Here is a 24,351-nt window from a genome sequence, read left to right as displayed (position 1 = left end):
GATGCTAAATGGCAAATAGATATACAGGGAAAATGTGTTTATCCCCACTAGGAGCCAAATAAATGCAATTGAACAGATAGCATTTGTGTCAATGGTAAAGATGGGAAAACAAAGTTAAATATCCATGTTGGTGTGGGGGCCTAAACCAAACATTCTCCTGCACGTGGACCTATATATTGTTTGAATTTTCCTAATGGCATAGACAAGTAGAATTCAAAGCCTAATTAAGCATGTACATTCTCTTTGACCCAACTATACAAATTCTAGAAACTTCTACGTAGAAGATAGAGCAGGGATATAGCTCAGTGGTAGAGCACTTGCCTAGCAAGCACTAGACCCTGGGTTCAATCCCCAGCATGGCACAAAAATAATAACACACACACACACACATTGCATTTGTCCAAAATTTTAGTTAGGTATAAGAATATTCATTGGTGTATCATTTAGGATAGTGAAAAACTGAAATAAAACTAAATTTCTAATAATAAGAGATTGGGCAAATAAACTAAGGTAGAATATTTGAAAACTATTAAGTGTCATTGAGAGAAAAAATGTAGCGACTTGTCAAGACTAGGAAGAAATGCTCATGATACATTAGGAACCAAATAAACGCAATTGAACAGATAGCATTTGTGTCAATGGTAAAGATGGGAAAACAAAGTTAAATATCCATGTTGGTGTGGGGGCCTAAACCAAACATTCTCCTGTACATGGACCTATATAAATGTTCTTTTTATTTCACCCATTTTGATTCAAGTGGGTTATCAAGAACTATGTAATGTTTTGAACAACCAACAATAAAAAAAATAAATTAATTTTTTAAAAATGTTCTTTTTAAAAAGAAGGGAAATAAAGTGATTCTTCCTTCTTTTTTATTTTTTGCTATCTCCAGGATATGAATAAAAATATCTCAAAATGGTGAGATGGTAGATAGTTTTTCTTTTCATATCCCTTGCCCATTTTTAAGCTTGGTAAATTTCATTTCTTTTTTCTTTTCTTTTTTTTTCCCCTTTTTGAATATTCATGTTTTCAAATTAGATCATGAAAAGGCACTTTGAAGACTGAAGAAGCCGGACCATTTCTACAAGCATTCTGATTTACTTTTATGGATAAAAACTTCCATGAAGGAAGACTAGAAGCCTTTGTAGAGACAGTGGACTGTGGGGCATGGCAACAGGCCAGGAACTGGCTGGGTCCTTATATCCATTTCTCTGTGAGCTCCTGGCTCTGTGGTTGTTTGTTAATTCCTTCCCCTTCCTCCCTCACACCCTTCTTCCTTTCCTTTCTTCCTATTTTCAAAAACACAATACATTATGATTTACTATAGTCATCATGATGTACAACACATCTCTTGAACTTATTCCTCCTGTCTGAAATGTGGTCTCCTTTGACCAACATCACCCCAGTCCCCGACCCCTCAGCCTCTGAGAACCATCAATTTACTCTGTCTCTGAGTTTGCCTTTTTTACATTTCACGTGTAAGTGAGATTATGTGGTACAGTATTTTCCTTTCTATGCCTGGCTTATTTCATCGCTCATAATGTCATCCAAGTTCATCCACATTTTCATACACAAATGACAGGATTTCCTTCTTTTATTTAAAGTGGAATTGTGTGTGTGTGTGTGTGTGTGTGTGTGTGTGTGTGTGATGTTTCTTTATGCATTCACTTGGACATTTAGGTTGATTCTGCATCTAAGCTATGGTCAATTATACACCTGGCAAATTTTCTATAATATGTACACATAATGTTTATAATAAAAATGTTACTTTTTTTTTAAAGGAGTGAAATAATTGTCCTAATATTTGGTGTTCCAAGGACTGAGATTTGGGTACAACCAGAGCCACTTAGGAGAGAGTGTGAACCTGAAAAGGTGATGCTCTCTTTCTTGGCCCTACCCCCGCTATCTCCTGTTGTTGCCCCAGAGTTTTACAAGGAGAGAAACGGGCAGTTTCGTTGTTCAGCAATAGGTATCTACATGGCCATACTGGCTGCTAAAATGCTGCAATGCCCTATTCTAACTCGTTCATTATCCTCTCTGCCTCCCCCTTATTATTCTCCCTCACTTTAACAGATAGAGCAGACTCACAGAAGGAGAGAGAGAGAGAGAGAGAGAGAGAGAGAGAGAGAGAGAGATGTAGAATATTGGAGAAATGCCCCCACATCTTCCCAGATGCCTAAGTACCTTCCATACCACAGATGCTTGTGCCAATAGTGACAGCCCCCTTCTCCTTATCTCAGAATTTAGCACTTGAAGTTGGGAGGGAAAGGGTTTCAAATTTCATACCTGTTTTCCCCGCTGTCCAGCTGGCCCCACTGGCCCTGGAACTCCAAGTTCTCCAGGTTCTCCCTAGTCCATGAGATAAGAAGAGCTTCAGATTAGTACAATCAAACCTAGCTCCCATCAAAGGATATTCTGTCCTGGATGTGGGGACTCCAGGTTCGCAGTGAGGCGGGGTGCCGTCAGTGCTCAGCAGGGGGACAGGTACAAGTAATGATCTTCCCAAAGGAAAGCAAAAAATATCAAGCACAGACCAGAGCTCGACTCAAGTGACTGCTTTCCCAGTGTTCATGAAAGAACTGAAGGAGAAGCAAAGAGTAGAAAATGAACCCAGGGAAAGTTGATTTGTTTGCTGAGGCATTTGCTCATCCAACAATTGCTTAATGTCCTGGAAAATAAACCACTGAACATGATAAATATGGTCCTGCCCTCACCAAGGGCAGGTTGTCTGGTTGAAAAGAGAATTAGGCTCTCAGTGGTTAAGCACTTCTGGGTTCAATACCTGGTACCAGAAAAAAAAAATGGAGTACAAGTCACAAGTTCTGGCATGTAGATGGGCTATCAGGAAGAGGAACTCTTATATGCTGTTGGTAGAAATGTAATTTAGCACAACCACTATGGAAATCAAAAGACTGGGAATGAAACGAGCATATGACCCCTTGGTATTTATCCAAAAAAATTAAAATGAGCATCCTATAGTGATACATGCATACCCAATGTTTATGGCAGGACAACTCACAATAGCCAAGTTATGGAACCAGTCTAGGTGTCTGTCCACAGACGGATGGATAAAGAAAATGGGGTATATATACACACAATGGAGTTTCAGTCTGTCATAAAGAATGAAATTCTCTGTCATTTTCAGAAAAATGGATGGAACTGGAGAGCATCATGTTAAACTAAATAAGCTAGACTCAGAAAGTAAAGGGTTAGAAGCTAGATAGAAAAAAAGGAAGAAAGGGACCTCATAAAAAATAGAAGGGAGACCAATAGGGTAGAGAAAGGAGATTGGGAGAGGGAGGAAAGAAAAGGCGAGAGGACATACTGGGGAATGAAATTAATCAAATTATATTATGTGAAAGCATGAATATGTCACAATGAGTCCCATTTTTTATGTAGAATTATGATGCACTAATAAAAATTTTCTAAGAGCTTGAGGTGCTACGGAAGCAGAGAGAGGGGGAGTCCACGCCTGATTTGTGAGCCTGGGGAGGCTACCTAAGGGAAAGAAACAGGGAAGTTAAGCCCTAAGAATGTTGTGTGAGCTGGAGGAAGGTAAAAAGAAGGTGGAGACAGGCCAGATGGCTCACCAGAGGAAGATGAGCAACAGCCTTCAACTAAACAGGGTAAACAGCAAGGGGTCTCGTAAGCTGCTCCCTCACCCCCTGCAGCTTTATTGAGGTGTAATTGACAAAACTGTGTAGGTTTAAGGTGTATGATATGATGCTGATACACACACATATTATGAAATTATTACCCACATCACATTAGTTAGCACATCTACTGCCTCAATTTATTACTGAGGTAGGATAGAGGAGAACAGGAAATTAGGTAGAAAGGAGACACAAAGAAAGAGCAAGGAAATACAATTTTAATTTAAAGTACCTCAATCTATTCCAGGCTTTTTAGATATTCCCAAATATCTGGGAAATCTTAAAGGTTCTAAGTTCACTCACCTGTGAATAATTACTCTTCAGGCTGTTAATTTGTCCACCAATAAATAGAGTAAGTTAATAGAGGATATTTTAAGAAACCAATAACATTGGGGGCCTGACAGCATTATCGACCCATCAGATAACAGAGACCACACCAACCTAAGGATCCTGAAAAACTCATCCTCACATACCTTCCCACACCCACACCTCACCAAGTTTCCTTTAAAAGAAGCACCAGAAAACCCCCAAAGCATCATCTCTTGCTCTCAAGATGGTCTACATTCTCCTTTGAGTGTCTACTATTGCTTTCCTAAATAAATCTCTGCACCTCTGCCCACAGATGCTGAAATTCTTTTCCTTCACAGTCAAGCATCCCTCTAGTCCTGAGTTGAGTTCCCCTCTTCCAGTGACGTTACCACACTTTCTTTTTTAGCACTCTTTCTTAAATGTGAGAACATTGAAGATCTACTCTCTTAGCAAAATTTCAGTTATACAATACAGTGCCATGAACTATAGCCAAAATGCTTATGTCAGCTCCCCAGGACTTATTTATCTTATTACTACCTTAAGCTTTGAAGATTTTCCCAAGGGTCATGGGGAAGAGACCTCTGACAACATAGTTTGCTGGGCTCAGTGTAAAAGGAAAACAGGCCCTTTGCTCAGAAATTAAGCATTTCCAGGATTGAGCACAGCCTTAAATCAAGCAGGGGCCCATCTCAGGCCCTGTATAACTACACAGACCCAGGCCCCTGAAGGTGACCCAGTGAGGGACCTGATGGATGGTTTTAAGCAGGGGAGTGAGATTCTGATGAGGCAAATAACTTTCTTTGACTATCTCCAACAGAGCCACCTGGCACGGTAGATTGAGTTTAGAGGACAACCTACAGGAACAGACTTGAGTTCTGATGTCCCCCACCCCACCTGACTCAGCCACCAAGCACGTTGTGCTTTCAGGAAATCATGGAGTTGAGAAGAGTTCTCAGCTTTGTTTCAAGATGGGCAAGATCAGTGTCTCTCCTAGTAAAGGGAGAGGTGAGCAGTTGTAAAGAAAAGAACAGGTTAGCAGATGCTGGTGGTGCTTGGATTCATCACATGGGAAATGAACATCAAATCAGAGAAAGGAGGCATGTACTTTTGCTCTTAGCACTTGAAATCCATAAGAAACAACATTTACCTTTCTCCCCGTAAGTCCAGGTCTTCCAATGCTCCCTTTAGGTCCCACTAGCCCAGAAGAACCCTGAAAAGAAAAGGGAGAGATGCAAAAGTTAAGACCACAGCCATTCTTAGAAAACCCATTAGAAGTGTTTCACTTTTCTTCATGTCATTCCCAGCAGCCCCTTGACGCCTCCTTAACAAGGGGTCCAGCCACCCAGGGGAGGAAGGCATCGGGGCTGAACAGATGACTCAAGGCCCAATCCTACGTAGAGGACCACAGGTCTGCATCTGCTGGGTCATCACTAGTCCATATGAGGTCTTAGAGAGAAAGAGAAAGTCACTATTGACTCAACAAACATTATATCCAAACGTGGGAGACACTGCAATGCACTGATTTTGACAGAACAGGCCACTTTGCTGCTGCCTGTATGCATGACCCTGTGTGCACACCCACAATGGCATGCAGGATATATTGCAGTTTTCCGATCTAAAAATGGGCAAAAGGGTCTTTCACACACCCTCTAGGAAGATGACTGAGCAAATACAGGCTTCCCTCGCCCTCTGAACTCTTGCTGTCTGAGCTTAAGAACTGGACAAATTCAGAAAATGTCTCACACACACTCTTCACTATCTAAGCTCTTGTTACTCAGAAAACAAGCAGATTCAGTGGATAACTTTAAGAGCTGGATTTAGGAATCAGAGAGATTGGAGCAGCAGGGAATCACTTGCATTCAAGTTTAAATATCTAAGCTCAAAGGAGACATGTGCATGGCACAGATGATTTTTAGAAGTTAGAGAAAGTAGAAAAATGTAGTACAATAATGTATCAGGTTTGGGAGGAAATGTTCATGGTTCAGCATATTTATATTCTGCCAATGCTTTCTTTGGGTGGCAGGAATTGAACTCAAGAGCACTTGACCACTGAGCCTCATCCCTTGCCCTATTTTGTATTTTATTTAGAGACAGGGTCTCACTGAGTTGCTTAGTGCCTCCCTTTTGTTGAGGCTGGCTTTGAACTCACGATCCTCCTGCCTCAGTCTCCCAAGCTGCTGGGATTACAGGCATGGTTACCACACCTGGCCTGTAAGATGCTTTCTTTAGGCTGATGAAGTGGGTCTGTACTGAGTTAAACCCCATGAAGGAAAAAGAGGCGTGACTTAGGCGTGTAATCTGAACTGCGCTAAAAATATAACCCACAGTAGTGCAAAAGTGAAAAAATCCGTATGTAGATAATTTTAAAATAAACAATATATGAAGATGTTTTGCAGTAAGAGGAAAAGGTTGGAGCCATTGACCATAATGTCTCAGTCACTCACCTGAGGTCCTTTGTGCCCCTGGCTTCCTTTTTCTCCTTTCCTGCCAGGATTTCCACTTGACCCCTTTTGTGGTAACAAAAGAAATACAAGGCAATGATGTCAATAAAACTCTCTTTTTAAAAAATATTATTTTTAGTTGTAGATGGGCACAATACCTTTATTTTATTGATTTATTTTTATGTGGTGCTGAGGATCAAACCCAGAGCCTCACATGTGTTAGGAAAGTACTTTACCACTGAGCTACAACCCCAGCCCCAAAGCTCACTTTCTTGGTGAGTGCTTTTGAAGCACCCCCCACAGAGGAAAAGCAATGATCCAACCCTTCAAGAAGGCTTCTAACTAGGAGATTAAGCCTGTGTTAGGAGAGTCACCGAGGACAGGCCCAGACTCAGTGATACAGATCTTATTATAGAATTCCTTCCCTGGGCATAAGACCCTCATCCTTCTCCTGCAGGGAGAAATAAAAATAAACCAAAGAGGAGAAAGAGAACCCATATAAAAAGGAAGATACAAACAACAAATAGGTTCTTCTGATGGTTCCCTGGGCCTACCTGCTTAACAATGTGTTAAATAGAGAGCAAAGTTGTTTGAAGTTAGCACTAAGAAACATTTTAGCAGCAAACTCCTGTCAGAGGATTCAAAGTATATTTTTCTGTCCTATTGCCATCAGATGCATGGTTCTCATATAGTTCTCTCACATAGAAACAGAAACCAAAAATAATGTTCCTCATTATCAAAATACCATCTGGAAGCAGTCCCCGGCTGCCTGGGAGCCACTGGGTGGATTGTCCGAGTTGCAGGTAATTGTCACACAACTCCTGCACTCTAAAGCCTGTGAATGGGTCTGGACTGATTCTATGATCACTCAATCCAGAACCTGCTGGCTCTTGGCTTGTTTCAGGGACTCCAGAACCACTCAAGAGAATACCAAATTCCAGTTTGGTACTAACAATCTGGAATTTCCTAGAAGAAAAATGAGACCTTAGAATAGGAACATCCACCCAGATCTGTCCAAGCTTAAAGTGGGCCCCATACAAGGTGGACTCCATAAGGTGACTAAATACCCATGTGTTACAAAGCCATACTCTAGGGATGACCATGGCTTCTTTCTGGCATGGAAGACAGCAAAAAAGTTGGTCTAATTTCTGATGCCCTTATTACTAATGATAAGACCATGAAGAAATGTAAATGGCTCCCATAAAGCTCAGCCATAATCTAGAAGTGATGTTCCCTGTGTATTTAGCTTCAGGTACTCTGAATAACAGTTTCAGACTTCTAACTAACTTTCCTTTATTGGAGTCTCTGTGTAGGATTTCACTTATAGAAAACCGATTGATTGATGTCAATATTAATTACCAATATAATATTAAGGTATCCAGCATTCATTATTACAAACACCCCGACACAATACTAGGTGAACACACCTTTCCTCTTATAAAAAACTTATTTGAGAACTGCAAATGTTGGAGTAGGTTTGGTAGTCCCAAATCCCAAAATCACCCCCTGTGATGAGAAATGATGAATATGGTGAGGGGAAAGAGTAAAAATTTCTCAATTACTTATTTTCACAGAGCTATCCAGTTCTTCCCATCAGAATAACCACATTAATGGAATATTCCAACATACCTGTGAACCTTGTAATCCATCAGCTCCCTGAATACCTTGAGGTCCAGGATTTCCTGGTTCTCCCTGTTGGACAAGAGTTTCCAGCATTAAGATTTTCTCCACATGAGTTTCCATATAGATTTTCTCTTTATGGTATGTAGGACATAGGTAGGACATAGGTACTATTTTATTTGACTAGTGGCTTACCCCCTACTTTGCCTAGGATTTTGTTCTTCCAGATTGCCCAAGGAATGAACACAAACTTCTTTCTTATTTTTATAACGAATTTCACTCTCATGTACATTAATTCCCAATGCACATGCAAATCAGTCAAATTCACAGCACTTGGAATTGTGCGAGAATTCTTATCTGCAAGGCATCTGTGAAGGTTTTGCCCTTGATCAGGCCTATCCTGTTTTTTGGAGGTTGAATTATTGGTTGTGTTTCCTACTTGTTGGTGGGGATCACATCCAGTGCAGGGCACGTCCCACAGCACCCTCGTCAAATATTCATTTATCCCAGCACCATCTGCATAGGAGAAATGTTCTTGGTCCCCTGTACCGTAGAAGACAGGAAATAAAGGGTACTTACTGGAGCACCTGGGGATCCCCTTCGGCCTTCCAGTCCCTGGAACAGAACAGACAAAATTGTCAGTGTGTCTGGATGGAGGGGCTCCTATGGGCAACCAGTCTCTCTCACTCCTTGATTGACATAAGTAGTGAGCAGCTCACAAAAAGTGAGGCACTTTCCACACACAAGATTTCACACTGGGGCTGGGGATGTGGCTCAAGCGGTAGCACGCTCGCCTGGCATGCGTGCGTCCCGGGTTCGATCCTCAGCACCACATACCAACAAAGATGTTGAGTCCGCCGAGAACTAAAAAATAAATAATAAAAATTCTCTCTCTCTCTCTCTCTCTCTCTCTCTCTCTCTCTCTCTCTCTCCTCTCTCACTCTCTCTTTAAAAAAAAATTAAAAAAAAAAAAAAGGATTTCACACTGGGTGCTTCATTGCAGATCAACATTTGGGGGATTGATTGCAAACTAATCTAAATGTCATCACAGATCAGCCGCCAGTCTGACGACCTCTGACCTTAATATTATTATGTTGGTAATTAATAGTCAGGAGGCTGTCTGAAGAATCAAATCACCCCCAAAGAATTGTCTTCTAATACTGCCTCTCAGGCAAGCCCACAAAGCACTCTATATGAATTCCCCACAGAGAACAAGAATGTCATATCTGTCTCTCTGCCTTGGGCTTCTGAGTATACCTTAGCAAAGAGTGAAGCTGCTGGACATAGGGATTTCCTAAGGGCACCTAAAGTTTGCCTCTATGGGATTCTACAGGAAGAAAGTGGCTGACAGCATCCCCTGCACTCTGTGATGGTCCAGATGTTACCACCAGGTTCACCAGAGAATAGCCAGGCTGATCCCTCAAGCCCCACCTGTCTGCTCCTTACCAGAGCAGCCACCTAGGGGCATCATCTCCCCTTCCCAGAGGTGACCAAGCCAGATGATTTAGGTCCCAGACCCCTATTTCTTTTCCCTTAAAATACAATAAAAATCTGCCCACTCACACCACCACAATCCCCACACCTTTAAGAGAACTGTGGAACCTTCTCGACCTCCCATTCACTTTGTGCTAAGATAAACAAACTTATGATTCCTTTAGGTACAAAACAAATACTTAAAACAACTCTATTAATTCATTTGTGGCATGGAAATTATTTCAGTACTGCCATTTCCTTTCGACTGCCCACTACCTGAAGTTTCTTAGAATAAACACCCTGCCCAAATACCATCTCCACCAGTCTGACAGATGGCTAGAATTTTTCCATTAAAGTCTGCCCTTTGACTCAAGGTACTCTCCTTTTAAAATGCAAATGCACTTTAGGAGAAGTTGCCCAAGGTAACTTATCAGCTGATTGTAGCCGGATGTGACTAGAGATGGAGGCTACTCTTTCTATGATCTCTCAATTCTGTCTCCATTAAAAACCCAGGATAAAATAATGTTTGTTGCATGTAACCTAGAAGTCAGGTAGTCTTGAACTCAGCTCTACTCTTTAAGCCTGTGAGACACAAGACACCTACACAATGAATCTCACCCGGCGTGGCCGGGCGCCCAGTCTCTGAAGTAAGACATCTAAGTGCAAATTCCAGCTCTGCCACTTATTAGCTGTTGTAACTTTGGGCAAATTGCCTAAAGCTCCTTGATGTTCTCATCTGTAATATGGATATAACAATAGTTATCTGCCTCATGGACATAGTATCAGGCTTAAGCAAATTAATATTTGAAATAGATGGACCTGGTACAAAACACAGTATAAATATAAATATTTGTAAGGATTCTTCCTGTGTGGCAGGCAAAAGGTAACAGGACTGGAATACACATTCAAGTGTATTTTTTTTTCTTTTTTTTTAAGTGTATGTTCCAATGAGCTGATCCATAGTTGTAGTGACAGCTGATGCTACATTTAATTTATACCTTTATACAAGTTGAAATTCTGTCATGCAGGAGGCAACGACTGGAGTCTAGTTGTGTAGTTCAGAATCTGACATCGTTTAAGGGGCTCTGACCCTCGTGCAGAATTCTGTCCTTCGTTGGAAGGGTGGTGGAGAGGGTCAAAAAGCTTCATGTGTTCCTAAGTCAACACTGCATTATTTAATTCCAGAGAAAAGAAGTCATAAGGGAGCCAATCAGCAGGAAAGTTGGGTAAAAGAGGAGGAGGGGACTGAGAACCTCCAGTCCTTAGAGTGACTTAAAAGTCATTGACTAGCCTATCCAAGGATGACCCCTACCCTACCCCAGCACCTCTTTTTTGAAAGTGCCTGATTAATGTATCAGTTGTAAAGCTCCATCATATGAAAGTATTTTCTCTTAAGCCAATAACACATATGTATCTTTAAAATCTTAATCTAAAAAATAATAATAATCTAAACAATAAATGGTTTAAGGAAATGGGTGGACACTTCAGAGAAGAAGATATACAAGTGATCAACAAATTTATGAAAAATGTTCAACATCACTAGCAATTAGAGAAATGCAAATCAACTACTCTAAGATTTCCTCTCGCTCCAGTCAGAATGGCAATTATCAAAAAAATCAAGCACCAATAAGTGCTGGCAAGGATGTGGGGAAAAGGTACACTGATTCATTGCTGGTGGGATTGCAAAATGGTACAACCATTTTGGAAAGCAGTATAGAGACACCTTAAAAAACTTGGAATGGAACCACCATTTGACTCAGCTATCCCACTTCCAGGGTTATACCCAAAGGACTTAAAAGCAGCATGCTACAGCGATGCAGCCACCTCAATGTTTATAGCAGCTTAATTCACAATAGATAAACTGTGGAATCAGCCTAGATGCCCCTCAGTAGATGAATGGAAAAAGAAACTGTGGTATATATACACAATAGAATATTATTCAGCCTTAAAGAAGAAAGAAATCATGGCATTTACAGGTAAGTGGATGGAGTTGGAGAATATCATGCTAAGTGGAAGTAAGCCAATCCCCAAAACCAAAGGCCGAATGGTTTCTCTGATAAGTGGATGTTGACCCAAGAGGGGCAGAACAGAGGAACTTTAGATTGAGCAGAGGGGAGGGAGGGCAAGGGAGGGAGTGTGTAGGGGGGAGATGGTGGAATGAGATGGACATTATTACCCCTATGCATAGGTATGATTGCACAAATGCTGTGACCCGACATCACGTACAACCATAAAAATGAAAAGTTGTGCTCTATTTGTGTAAAATTATTTTTAAAAAATCAATTTATTACATTTAGCTGATCTTGCTGCTTTACTGCTTCCTCTTATTAGATTTGAATTCTCTTATATGGAGAAAAGGGCAAAGTTCCAAAGAATGTCCCCAGAAGCACTGGGAAGCCTCAGTCATTGGATTTCACATCCTTTCCCTTCCTCAACATGATTCAAGATCAACAAAAGAGGGGCTGGGGCTGTAGCTCAGTGGTAGAGCACTTGCCTAGCACGTGTGAGGCACTGGGTTCAATCCTCAGCACCAAAGAGAAATAAAAAGTTAAACATTTTTTTTAAATGATCAACAAAGGCAAGAGGCGGCAGAAAACTATCTCCACTATGTATCCTAGAAAGAAGGGCGAGCAAGCAGCAGCCCACAGGAAAGATGAAAAGATTCCAAATTTATAATAGAAAAGAAAGCCAAATACGTTCAGTTCCCTCTTGCACAAGACTCTGCCAAAACCAAGAACTTTGCCCATTATTCTCTTTTCATGATGTCCACACTGAGCACGAGACCGAGGAGTTTCTGACATTACAAATATCATCCCTAACTTTAGTAGTTCATAGCGGGAAAGGTGATTTCTTGGTTGTTCTTTTCAAATATCAGGAAATCTAACACCCCTGTTTTTGCTGCGATAGGCTTGATATCATATGGATGCTATCAAGTTACCCTAGGACATTGAAGTGGCCCCTGAGTTGACCCTAATCACCAGTGTTTTGGTCCATTCAAGAAGAATTTATTTGTGATTCCTCTTTTCCATTGGCAACATGTAAAGAGAAAGTATGTAATCTCCCAAATTCACACTATTCTGACCTAGCTCACAGATGCTCAGATACTAGGGGAAGGGCATTTATGCTCAAGTGATCAACTCTCTTCAAAGATATTCAAAAGCATCTGGAAGGTGGAAAGGGAAAGGCGGACTCTATCACAGTGTTTCTCATCTGGGGAGATTTTTGACTCCCATTCCCACCCACCACAATATCTCCACAGACATATGACAATATCTGAAGTGATTTCTGGATGTCACAAATAGAGAGGGGTTTGGGGTGGTGCTACTGACATGCAGTGGGTAGAGATCAGGAATATTGCAAAACACTCCCAATGTCTAGGGCCCCCACAAAGCATTGTCTGGCTCCAAATGTCAACAGTGCCAAGAGTTAGAACCTCTGCAAATGTATGGTCCCTGGAATCAGATGACTCTGTAGCAACAAATAACCTGAAAGCCTCTATGGAACTTCCAAAGGATAGGAGGGAAAATAAGTATCTGCAGAAACACTTACCCGGCTTCCTCTGGAACTAGGACTTCCTTGTGCACCCTTCTGCCCAGTTGTACCCTAAAAACACAATCATTCCCCCAAGATCATAAGGCAAAAGATTCTGAGTATTTAGAGGTATCAGCAATAATCATCAAATATTATTAAAACAGCAAAATGAAAGTGTCATGCTAGAATCATTCTGTATATTAATGCTGCTGGTTAGATAGTCATTAAGGAAGAACGTACAGGAACATACCCTGCCACTCCAAGTTTTCCCAAATGACATCACTTGCCAGAAACTTAATATATTTTCCCGTAAAAATGTAACCTGCCATGAATATGACTTATTTTAACAAAATAAGGCCCCTTTAAACATAGATATGTGTGTTCAATTACAGAAGGGTTATGCATTTTACTAATTTTTTGCTTAGCTCAATAATGAAATTAATCAACTCATATATGTAAAATAGATCCAATTACTTGTCTTCCTTGTTCTCCTTTGGAGCCCTTTCTTCCTTTGATGTTACTGTTTCGGCCTGGATTACCCTAGAAGAAGATTTTAAAAGTAATTTAGAATCCAAAAATATCAGCTTCCTCACCCCAAATGGTATGCTGTTAAACTACTAAGGTTAAGGGACAAGAAGTGTGAGAAAATTCTCCAATTTGAAACTTAGGATTTTTTTTAAAGTATGCAAACAACATTTCCCCAGTTTGAAGGAAACGTAGTGATAAATGAAGAATCATAAGAGTCCTTACTATATAGTGATTTCCCCTGTAATGGCAGTCTCTCTGATACCCTAGTCCAAACATTCTTAGACCATTCCCTCAAAAGCATAATAAGATTCTCCTATAATGGAATCTACAAATAGGGAGACTACAGGTCAGCAAGATTAGTAGTCCAACACACAACACTATGGAAACATCTCTCCAAAGGAAACTGAAAGTCTTAACGTATCAAAAGGATTCCTAAGATAGAAATGTAGTTTCTAGTTCTGAATCTTTCAAATAATCAGACCAGATCAGTCAAGGACGAATTTTTCCCAAAGAAGCCTCAGTCAACACCTACCACCCCACTCCTAAGACAAGCATTTGCCTATAGGTTAGCAGGAGACACAAAGGGAAAAGAGATGGAACTGGGGAGGAAGTGAACAATTCAGAAGCCACTGGACTTTAGGAACTTACAGGATCCCCTGGGAAGCCCTTCTCTCCATCTCCCCCAGGCAGACCTCTGGAACCTGGGCTGCCCTGAAAAATAAAATAAAATAAAATAAAATAAAACCAGCTTCTGTGTTAGCTTGTAGGAGACATTTATAATGATGTTAAATGTCAAGCAGTGTGTGGTGTGGTGGGGAGGGTAATCTGCCATATACAATGCTCCATGTTCTTCTATCTCAGCCAGGTTCCTGTAGGTTTCTCAAGTTCATTTTTAAGCTTATGGTCAGGATATTAGTTGTTAAAAGCATCTAGAGGACTAGCATTGGACTAAAGACTCTCTGCAGTGCAGGAAATGTTCTGTATCTGCACTGTTCATTATGGTAGTCACTATTGAACACCTGAAAAGTGGTAAGTGGAATTTTTAATTTTAATTAATTTAAATTTAATCCCATATGGCTGGTGGCTACTGTACTGGACATCTAGTCCATCTAGCAACTTCTGACATCTATAATCAAATTTCCCACTGAAAACTTCTACAGGGATTTTCTGTTTTCACCTGAAACTAATTGTTCCCAACTAAACTTGCCCAAGCCAGGATCCTTGCAGGCATTTAAACCAACTCCCCATGTCCTGCTCCTCTGGTCACCTTGACCTGGATATCTTATGTCCCAGAGCCAGGACTAGGGTAAGCCAAGAGAGGCTCCTAGGGTACAAAATTTAGGGGGGAACTCCCTTTGCCTAACCCTGACAGTGAGTGCCTCCTTTCCCCTCCAGGGTGCCCTGCTTGCTGCACCCCAGCCTGTACCCTGCTATGTTCTTACTGTCCTATATACAGACATTCTTATGCCATTGCTTCACTTGAAGGCTTTGTCCCTCCTCATCTCCATTACTATAGATACACCTCTCATCCTTCCTTGCATCCAAGTCATCTCCAACACAACTTCTACACTGTCAAGTAATATTTCTAAAATGCAAATTTAATCATGATACTTCTGCTCAAAAATCTTTCAACGGCTCATCATTGCCTAATGGATAAAAGCCAAACTCCTCCACGTGGCTCAGTGGTGACATCCTGATCTCTTCCTTCCACCTCCTGAACCTTGTCTCCTGCCTATTCTCTAATGCTCCCTCCCCAAAAAAAGACAACATGCAGCGCCCCCAAGCCACTTGTCTTTGCCCGTGCTGTTCCTTCACCTGGAGAGCTTTTCCTCCACATCTTGGCCTTGCTAATTGCTGTTCATATTCAACTCCGGGAACCTTTCCTCTAAGAAGACTCCTGGATACCCCCCACCCTGAGGCAGAGTTAGGTGCTCTTCTCTGGACTCTTACCCAGCTGCCTGCAATGTGACCACAGTCACATCCTAATGATATATCTGTCTCCCTGCTACATTGTGGGATCCTTGAGGACAAGGACTGTGTGGTTCACCTCTGATTTTTTAGCACATAACTCAGTGTCTGGCATATGACAGGTGCTCAAAACTATTTGATAAATAAATGAATAAGAACATAAAAAATAGAGTTGCCTAGAATCAAGTAGGCATACATTAATGGATGTTGAAATGAATTTAAAATTTAAAAAAATGTTCCACTGTGATTTGCTCTACCAAGGCCAGCAAAATAACTTTCTCTTGCTCTTTTTTTTCCTCTCTGAGGCCATAAAGAGAACACAGATGCTATCAATGGACAAAAGCATTCATCTTCAGACTTCTGAAAAACATGCCCATAGAAGGACCTAACATGCTTTGAATTCTTCTAGCTGAAAACTTTTTAATATCACATAGTTAACACACTTACCCCAAACAAAAATACAGCATCTATTCCTAGGTAATAGGCTTTCATTCTGCTGTTGAGTCAGCTGTTAATATTATCCCAACAGTGAGTGACACACCACAATTACGACTATCTCTGTCACCAAATGCTTCTTCTTTGATGAACACAAAAGTGTTACCTGAGATCCTGGATCACCCTTTTCTCCTTTTCCTCCAGGAAGCCCATGAAAGCCCTAAAAGAAGAAAAAAAAAATCCTTTTTTTAAAAAAGTGTCAACTTCATGATGGTGCTATGATAATGTGAAGAAAAATGGCTTACCTCTTCCCCATCAAGCCCATCAATCCCATCTTCTCCATGTTCTCCCTGACAGACAAGGATGAACAGCAGTCAGGTAAAGGGGGGATCTCTGCCATGCACTTATTGGGAAACTCATCCCTTTAGGAAATCAAACTTGACTGAGAAGAAATTATGATACCTTATATCCAGAAAATCCTTTGGCTCCCTACAAAAGAATAAATATCCATCACTAATGTATCTAGGACAAAGTGCAGATTTATAGACTGTAGCAGGAAGGAGCTGCCTTGCTAAGGAGAGAGACTATGTAACTCTTTAGTCACTCTGGCTATATATCTGCAAAGGGGTTATAGATGGAATTTAACTAATGCTCAAGTATCCTTGAGATTATTAAGTATAGAATTATAATCTGCTAACAAGGAAACCAATAGGTGTAACTGGAGAAAGGGAAAAGGAAGGGAAGATAGAAAATGAGGGAGTGTAGGAATGCAGGAGAGAGGAAGAGGGTGTTACAGGGAATGAAAATAGCATTTCCAGCAGAACTTTACCTTTTGACCCCGTATCCCCGGACATCCTGCAATTCCTCTGTCTCCTTGGGGTCCAGTGTCTCCTCGTCTTCCCTAAGAAAAGGAATCCGAACAGATATTCAAAGTGACACTTTTAATAGAAGCTGCTAGCAATTTGCTTTCAGAGTGTCGAGCCAGAGTCCACGAGCATGCCAAGTTTTAGGCAAAGCAATTCCTCCTGAAACTTGTTCATTTAAATCTACCCTTTTCCCTCTAGATTCACTTATTTTCCCTGTCAGTCTTCAGAGCTTCCTCACAGATTCAAGGTCACAAATAGGTGCAGAATGAGCTCAGCCACTTCACTCCCTCATCAGACAGTGCAGCCAAAGGTTTGGAAGTAACTTCACTTTCTAGCCACATTCCTAGGACTCCAGTAAGATGCTGGCCCTGACCTCTTGCCTAGTTCCCTAATGCTGTACTGGGAAAGTCAACACGGATGACACAGAGAAGCAAGTCCAGGAGACCAGAGCTGAGCGGAAACTGTGCACAGAAAGTGACACTATGGCAAGGATGAGAGCACAGAGGCAGAAGAGCCAGTCCTGGTGGGCAGAGTCACCAGGTTAAAGATGCCCAAAGTCAGACCTGTCAAAAGGGAAAGAGCTCTCTAGGTCAAAGATGTGCATGTCCACCACTAACCCTGCTTCTCCCAAGAAATATTAAAATATGATAAATGCCAGAGTAAAATAAATTTCAAGAGAAGGACAACTGCATGCTCCTTGAGGGCAAGCCCCCTGCCCCCAGCCCTTTCACTTTGTGTCTCTTATGGCTGGCTCGGGTCTGGGTACATAACAGTTACTCTTAGTTTGCAACAGAAGAATAATTGTTTAGCAGTGAACTAATTCTTCCCTTCCCGATAAGAGAGGTGACAAGTGATTTTCCTTTTCCCTGCTTTGCTTTCTTTATTCTGAGGATTATTCCCTGTAAAAGCCCCCCAAGTCTTGCTCACGGCCACAGGTTGCTGAGAGCTCCCTAAGTCTTATAACTTCCCATTGCCTGGGCTTTAAGCCAGCTTTGGGCTCTCAGCCAGGCAAATGGGTCACACTATTTCCCATACTCAAAGTGCCCCCGAGTGGCTTGGTGGTCTCTAAGAGCCCTTTAGGTATAAGGTGAGAGACGAGAGTACTCCCCTTGATGGTTATTTTGTAAGTATGGGTCAGCATTAGAGTCCTAGAGGAATTCATAACATGTTTACAATGAGAACAAGACTCAAGAAGTTAAGTATCTTGTTCAAGGTTTCACAGCTAGGTCTCATTCCAGAGTCTGACCTTTTAAACATTATAAACTTGCTGCCCAGTCGAGGAGCTGGCCTTGACTCTAAAGGGATGGAGATCTAATCACAATGCTTTCGGAGCTTTCCCTATCCCAAATAGAGCCAGGGCTCTTGGTTCCTCCAAATTCCACTCATACTTTGGTTTAGGAACAAAGTGAGAGTTCTGGTTGTACTGTCCAATACTGAGGTTCACAGACCTCTATAGCATTTGACCATGAAGCCACACCTTGCCTGGCCCACTTCCTTTTCTTGGAGGGACATATGCTCCAGCTCTGGCTGAAGGCCACATACTAATAAGCTCTAGATTTCAGGTCTAAAGAGAACTCCGCAGCAGATAACCTGCTGCATCCTGCTTAGGGTAGAGAGGAAGAAGCCCAGCTTCCGACCATTGATTGAAACACAGGCCAATCTACATGTCTGTGAACCCATTCCCTCTCTGTCCCCGATCTTAGATTTAGGAAAACAAGCCTTTCCCTAAAAATGCAATTAAAAAGTTAAATAAAACCCCAACAATCTACCTTTCTGTATGAACATAAAGCTTTTCATGGAAAAGAGGATATGTGCAGGTGGCAGGAGGAGAAGTCTCAAAAACTTACAGGGTCTCCATCTTCTCCTCTGTGTCCTCTGCTGCCTTTCAGACCTGAAAACCCCTGGGAGGGAAGAGAAAAGTGAAATTTAGACATTCCCCATGAATTCAAACTTGTGAAGTTCTTGGGCATTCTAAGCAAGATCCTCCCTTCAACGTGATTTGAGTTTGCAGACGTGGCTGCCAGGGTCTGGAGCTGGTTTCTGTCCTTGCACTCATCTCTGAAGCCCCTTTGCAGACAGTGGACCCTCCTATTGCCAGCAGGAGGGTGACCCTTGGAAACCTCCTTGCCAATAGGGGTCACAAGGCCATTCCCATGTCTGAGGGATTTGCAGGGAGGACATCTGTGACTGCCATAATTTTTTAACAGGCAAATCAATAACATGTCCAAAGGGATCATCTTATTTTCCCCTGCTTTTTTGAGAGCTCAGATTAGAACAAGCACTTCCAACACTGTGGTTGTACATATTCACATTGCCGTGATCCCTCCCTTAGCCTCATAGGTTATTTGTGGCAAAGATTCATTTGAGGTTTGGCTTCCCCGCCTCTAATACAGATCCCCACCTTTTGCTCAGTCTACTAGGGAGGCTGTGCTCCTAGAATATAAGTCTTCTATTGACCCGAGAGAGGAGACCTTGCTAAACAAAACATCACAATAGAGTAGAGAGATTCCATATAAAGGATCTTCCCACAAGGATGGATAATGCAGAAATCATGAGCAAATATTATCATTGATCTCTTTTTTTTAAAGTCCTTTTTATAGTGATGTCGAAAATACATTTGAAAATGAACATAAAATGAATAAAATATAAAAATTCAACTTAATTATTATAAGATGAACTTTATACAATGATTTTTACAATTATCCTATGTAAAGAGTGTGCAGTTCATCACCAAGGTTGAGGATTAGAACATTACCAGTCCCCGGCCTAGTGCCCTCTCCCATCACAATCTACTGGATTCTGCCACTCTCCCCTCACTCCACCCCAGGGGTACACTCCTGGTGTGTTGGATATTTCCTTGCCTTTTTCAAATATTTCACCACTTAAATATTCATCCCTAGATACTATATTTAGTTTCTTCTGTTTTCAAACTTTTATAAATGATATCATACCATTTTTAATACAGACCATATGTATTCTTCTATGTTTTGCTTCTTTCGATCATTACTAAGTTGGTCAAATTTATTCACGTTCTTGTGTGTAGCTGTAGTTCATTCATTTGCATTGGGTATTATAGAGTATTTCATTGAAAATGCCATGATATATTTATATTCTGTTGTTGTGTGATTGATCTTTCATAATTTGTTGCTTTAAAGGCCTATTCATCTACAATGCTCTGATTTTTTGCAGTTCAGTTTTGTTCTGTTGCTGATAAAGCACAACTCTCTCCACTATTTTTAATACCTTTCAGGCTGTCAATAGCAAATACAAAAGTGTAAATCGCAGAACCAACAAGCAACATCACTAAGAATGTCTGAGAGAAGGGGGAATCATTCTTAGCAGCATTATCAAAAATGAGTCCTTGAACTGGCTCCTACAAAAAAAAAAAAGTCACATGAAATGCCCAAAGCAATTACATTAGTATGTAGGGGAGGTCACAAATTCAACCACTCAGTCTCAGTCTCACCCACACCAAAGCAAGGGACACTGGAAATAAGAGTATCCCAACTGAATAGTACCTTAAAGCCTTGTAGTCCTCTGCTCCCATGAGGTCCTGGAACCCCTGGACATTTGCAAAATTCACAGCAGCAAGCCCTCTCTGCAATGTTTCCCTGGAAAGGAACAAATAAGCAGGTGTGCAACAATCATCAGGAATTTTGTTACCTAAGAATCATATTCACCCAAATCAATCCACCACCTACAAGCCTACCTCCTGCCTTTGAATGAGGGGTTTCAGAGAATAAGAGCTGCTCTTGAACTTAATACGGCAGAGAGGGCACCAGGCTAACAACGTCATTGGCAACATCCCCTCTCCAAAGGAAATGATCTCTATTATTGAACGGGCACAGAGTACACAGATGACCACAGGCTAAGTTTGCCCAAGACTTTTGGCTCCAAGTTAACAATATCCTAAAACAGGAATTTCTACAGCATGAACTGTTGGGAGCTTTTTAATTTGATTAGGGGTTGGTTGGTCCTCAGTTCCCTAGGCATTCATTTAGTGAAATAACAAAGAATGAAATGATATGCAAACTATAAAACATGATGTTCTGGTCTTTCACACGTTTTTATTGACCATGTGATTCATTTACTGGGCCAAGCAAAAGTAGTCTTTTTGGAAATAGCAAATTTCAATTTAGTTCTCATGGCATTTAGAATAACTGGATTTTTCGACAACTCACCAGGTACTGTGAGAGCATGCTGCCCAGTTCCATCATTCCAATGGTCAAGTGAGTCCTATAATCAAATCCTTTTCCAAATTCAAAGCTGGAAAACTCATCATGAGCAGTTGCGTTAAGGGACACCACCAGCAGACCATCAAGTCCTATTTGGTAAAAACAGCAGATATAAAAATCAAAGAGTTGTACATGAAAACAGAATTTCCACTCAGTGAACATTATCCAAAGGGGTGGTGGGGATCATAAGAGGAAGCCGGACTTCCAACATAGGAAGAAGCCAACAGCAGATTTGTCTGCATTTCTGAATATACATCAGACTGTGGTCTCTGACTTTAGCAAGAAATGTCCCTGAGAAAAAGAATTCAAAAGAAACTATTTACAAATCTATTGACAAATACTAATGGAAAAAAAAAAAACATTGTGATCGACATCTCACCACCAATTTAGATGCAACTCTTGGGCATTCAAAGGTGATTTTTTAAAAAGGGGTATTGTTCATCTTCAGAGGGTTTTTCTGAAATTTCCTGTATGTAAGTTAATGACAGTTCTCAAGTTATCTCCACTTCCAAGCACTCCTGAGAGCGTAAGGAAGCCCAGGGTGATTCCAGTCTCAGCTGAACTTCTGATCACGTACAGTTCATGCACTCATTCACTCACTTATTAAGGCATCCAATAGTTCATTTACTCTAACTGTTCTTAAGCAAATATTTATTTCTTAGGAGCCTGTTATGTACTGGTCATTGAATCAAGGATGCAAGATGAGTAGGTCAGGAATACCCCTTCCCATTGGAGTTCATGAACAGGAGATGGACAAGAATCAGAGAGCCGCTCCAGAGATAAGTGCTCTGAGAAGGAGTGCCAGGGTGCTCTGAAAGCCTTGAGGGGAAACTCTTCAGTCTTGGAGGGTCATGGAAGGTTCTTGGAGAAACAGATGCTTAGGCTAATTCTAAAGGATGAATGGAAATTGGTCAAGAGAAAAGAACCAAAGATGGAAGATGGAAAGAACTGGAGAGGAGGGGAGTTGGACAGAGCTCTACATAAGATTAGGAGGAATGAAGCTGTGAAGTACCTTGGAGGAGGGGGAGGAAATGTTCTCTGTGCCTGGAACCCTGAGTGTGAGGAATGAGTTAAGATTGGGTGGGGGAAGAGGCTGGCATCTGCAGAGTCTCAGGGCCATATTAAGGAAGTGTATACATATTCCAAGAACAGTGAGAAGGTGTTGAAGGGATCAGAACAGAGAAGGTAACACACCCCAGAAATAAAGTTCCCAAATTCTGTGGCCTCTAGGGAGGTTGTCTGTGCCAGCTGAGTCCCAGAAGACAATTTGGGGCTCTACCAAGAATTCTCAAATGATGCTTCCCATTTGACAATGAGTGGCATCTCCACTTCACTGCATAGTCCTCTCAACTTCTGCACCTAGATTCCAGTTCCATCCAGAACCATGACATGGACACAATGTATAGAGTAAGAAGTCTGAGCTGCTATCTTCCAGAAGGACAATCAGAAACAACAGGAGGTGTCTCAGGTCAGGCTTTCTAGAAGCAGAATCTGAGAGGGGTTAATCTGAGAGGCAAGCATAGTTAATAAGAGAGAAAAGAAGAAGGGGAAGGTGTAAGCAGGGATACATCTCAGCAAAGTCTTGCCCTTGGCCTGATTCATGAGGAATTCCAGAATATGAATTGTACCGAAGTTGATTCATTTGAGGTTAGGGTGCTGGTCTTTTGTATCCCTATATCATTGATGGCCCCACTTACCAAGATGGGGCATGATATAATCTCTCCCTCATCCCAATATGTCCATACACAATTCAGGGTCGGTCAAGGACACGCTCTGGTAGGTCACAGATGTAAGCACTTGGCCATAGCATTGTGCAGCATTTGAGGGAGGAGTGCAGGGAAGATCCTTTGGACAAGGACCCAACAGAATCTGCTGCAAATGGCCAGACATATCCCAAAATCTAGAGCACCCTAATGAGGACAGAGACTTGCTCCGCATATTCATTGTTTAAATTTTCAACTCAGACCCTCAGGGTTATACAAAATTACATACAAGAGGAAGTGAGGGGAAAGGGAAAAATAATACAAGGGGGAGGAATGAATTACAGTAGAGGGGGTAGAGAGAGAAGAGGGGAGGGGAGGGGAGGGGAGGGGGGATAGTAGAGGATAGGAAAGGCAGCAGAATACAACAGACTTGAGTATGTCAATATGTAAATCAATGGAAGTGTAACTGATGTGATTCTGCAATCTGTATATGGGGTAAAAATGGGAGTTCATAACTCACTTGAATCAAAGTGTGAAACATGATATATCAAGAACTATGTAATGTTTTGAACAACCAACAATAAAAATAAATAAATAAATAAATAAAACAATTGCTTATCAGCAAAAAAAAATTAAAAATAAATAAATAAATAAATTTTCAACTCGATACCTGCTTCTCTGAGCCTGTCCGATTCGTTTTCAAGCAACATTGTGCTCTCTCCCTGGAGACCATCCGAAAAGATGAGCAGCACCTAGAGAAAGAGGAAAGCAAAGAATGGGATGATGTGAAAGCTAGAGATAGAACTGGGGAAGGAATGGGAGATAGAATGAAACACACATACCTGGCCCCGGGATGCAGATGTATCCCAAAACGTATCCCACAGCGACTGTAAGAACTGTGCATTCAGATGAGTGGGCCCCCTGACGGTGACTTGGCGTAAGCTGTCAAATATTGCTTTCTGGTAGATTTGGAATTCAGCAGGGGATTCTTGGTCACTGTTCACCTTAAAAGCCAGGCTCACCTGCGCCTCTGCACCTGCCCCACAGCTCACCCCCCTGATGGAGGTGATGTCCTCTAAGATGTTTGGGAGGTATGATTCCAGCCGGGGGTGGCCCTGGAACAAAGTCTGCCCCTGCAGGTGAGTGGAAATGTCGAACCCGACCACTATGTCCACAAAGCAATCTGGAGATGAAAGGAAACAAGACTAGATTAATGAGTGGATAGAGATAACGACGGGTAGGGAAAAGGAAATGCTGTCATGCTTCAGAGTTGGAGTCTAGAGGGTCTCTATTACCCAAAAAGTGTTCAAGAAGAAAGACATTCGTTGCTCTACTAACACATAACACAAGTGTCTCTCTCCTCTGTCCCCTTTCAAATATCACGCATTCCTGTAGCTATTAGAAGTTCAAACACAGTGTAGTCTCATTCACAGTGGTTTTGGGTGTGTGTGTGCATTTTAATTCTTTAATGATAATATATTCTAATCCATGTAATCAAACATAATAAATACTTGAACTCTTCTAGAGATCTTAGTTTCCAGAGGTCACAAATGCAAATGGTTGCAAAGGCTAGGTGGATAATGCAGATG

General features: G+C 41.4%; 1 protein-coding gene across 1 annotated transcript in view; it reads right to left on the bottom strand.

The window, feature by feature from the left end:
- Positions 1 to 24,351, bottom strand: part of Col6a5 (collagen type VI alpha 5 chain) — a 158,252-nt gene that overhangs the window by 51,961 nt on the left and 81,940 nt on the right. The window contains exons 9-25 of the mRNA XM_026383975.2: positions 23,605 to 23,945; positions 23,433 to 23,514; positions 21,006 to 21,148; positions 20,343 to 20,435; positions 18,672 to 18,725; positions 16,788 to 16,859; positions 16,421 to 16,447; positions 16,264 to 16,308; positions 16,125 to 16,178; positions 14,204 to 14,266; positions 13,502 to 13,567; positions 13,046 to 13,099; positions 8,603 to 8,638; positions 8,033 to 8,095; positions 6,407 to 6,469; positions 5,110 to 5,172; positions 2,287 to 2,349 (exon numbers count right to left, since the gene is read on the bottom strand). Coding sequence (XP_026239760.2) covers positions 2,287 to 2,349; positions 5,110 to 5,172; positions 6,407 to 6,469; positions 8,033 to 8,095; positions 8,603 to 8,638; positions 13,046 to 13,099; positions 13,502 to 13,567; positions 14,204 to 14,266; positions 16,125 to 16,178; positions 16,264 to 16,308; positions 16,421 to 16,447; positions 16,788 to 16,859; positions 18,672 to 18,725; positions 20,343 to 20,435; positions 21,006 to 21,148; positions 23,433 to 23,514; positions 23,605 to 23,945 — 1,382 coding nt within the window. The remainder of the gene's footprint in view (positions 1 to 2,286; positions 2,350 to 5,109; positions 5,173 to 6,406; positions 6,470 to 8,032; positions 8,096 to 8,602; positions 8,639 to 13,045; positions 13,100 to 13,501; positions 13,568 to 14,203; positions 14,267 to 16,124; positions 16,179 to 16,263; positions 16,309 to 16,420; positions 16,448 to 16,787; positions 16,860 to 18,671; positions 18,726 to 20,342; positions 20,436 to 21,005; positions 21,149 to 23,432; positions 23,515 to 23,604; positions 23,946 to 24,351) is intronic.

The sequence above is a fragment of the Urocitellus parryii genome, chromosome 2, assembly GCF_045843805.1.
Source record: "Urocitellus parryii isolate mUroPar1 chromosome 2, mUroPar1.hap1, whole genome shotgun sequence".
In the NCBI taxonomy this organism is placed as follows: domain Eukaryota; kingdom Metazoa; phylum Chordata; class Mammalia; order Rodentia; family Sciuridae; genus Urocitellus; species Urocitellus parryii.
Note: the sequence above shows the minus strand (reverse complement) of the source record. Positions and strands in the feature narration are given on the sequence as shown.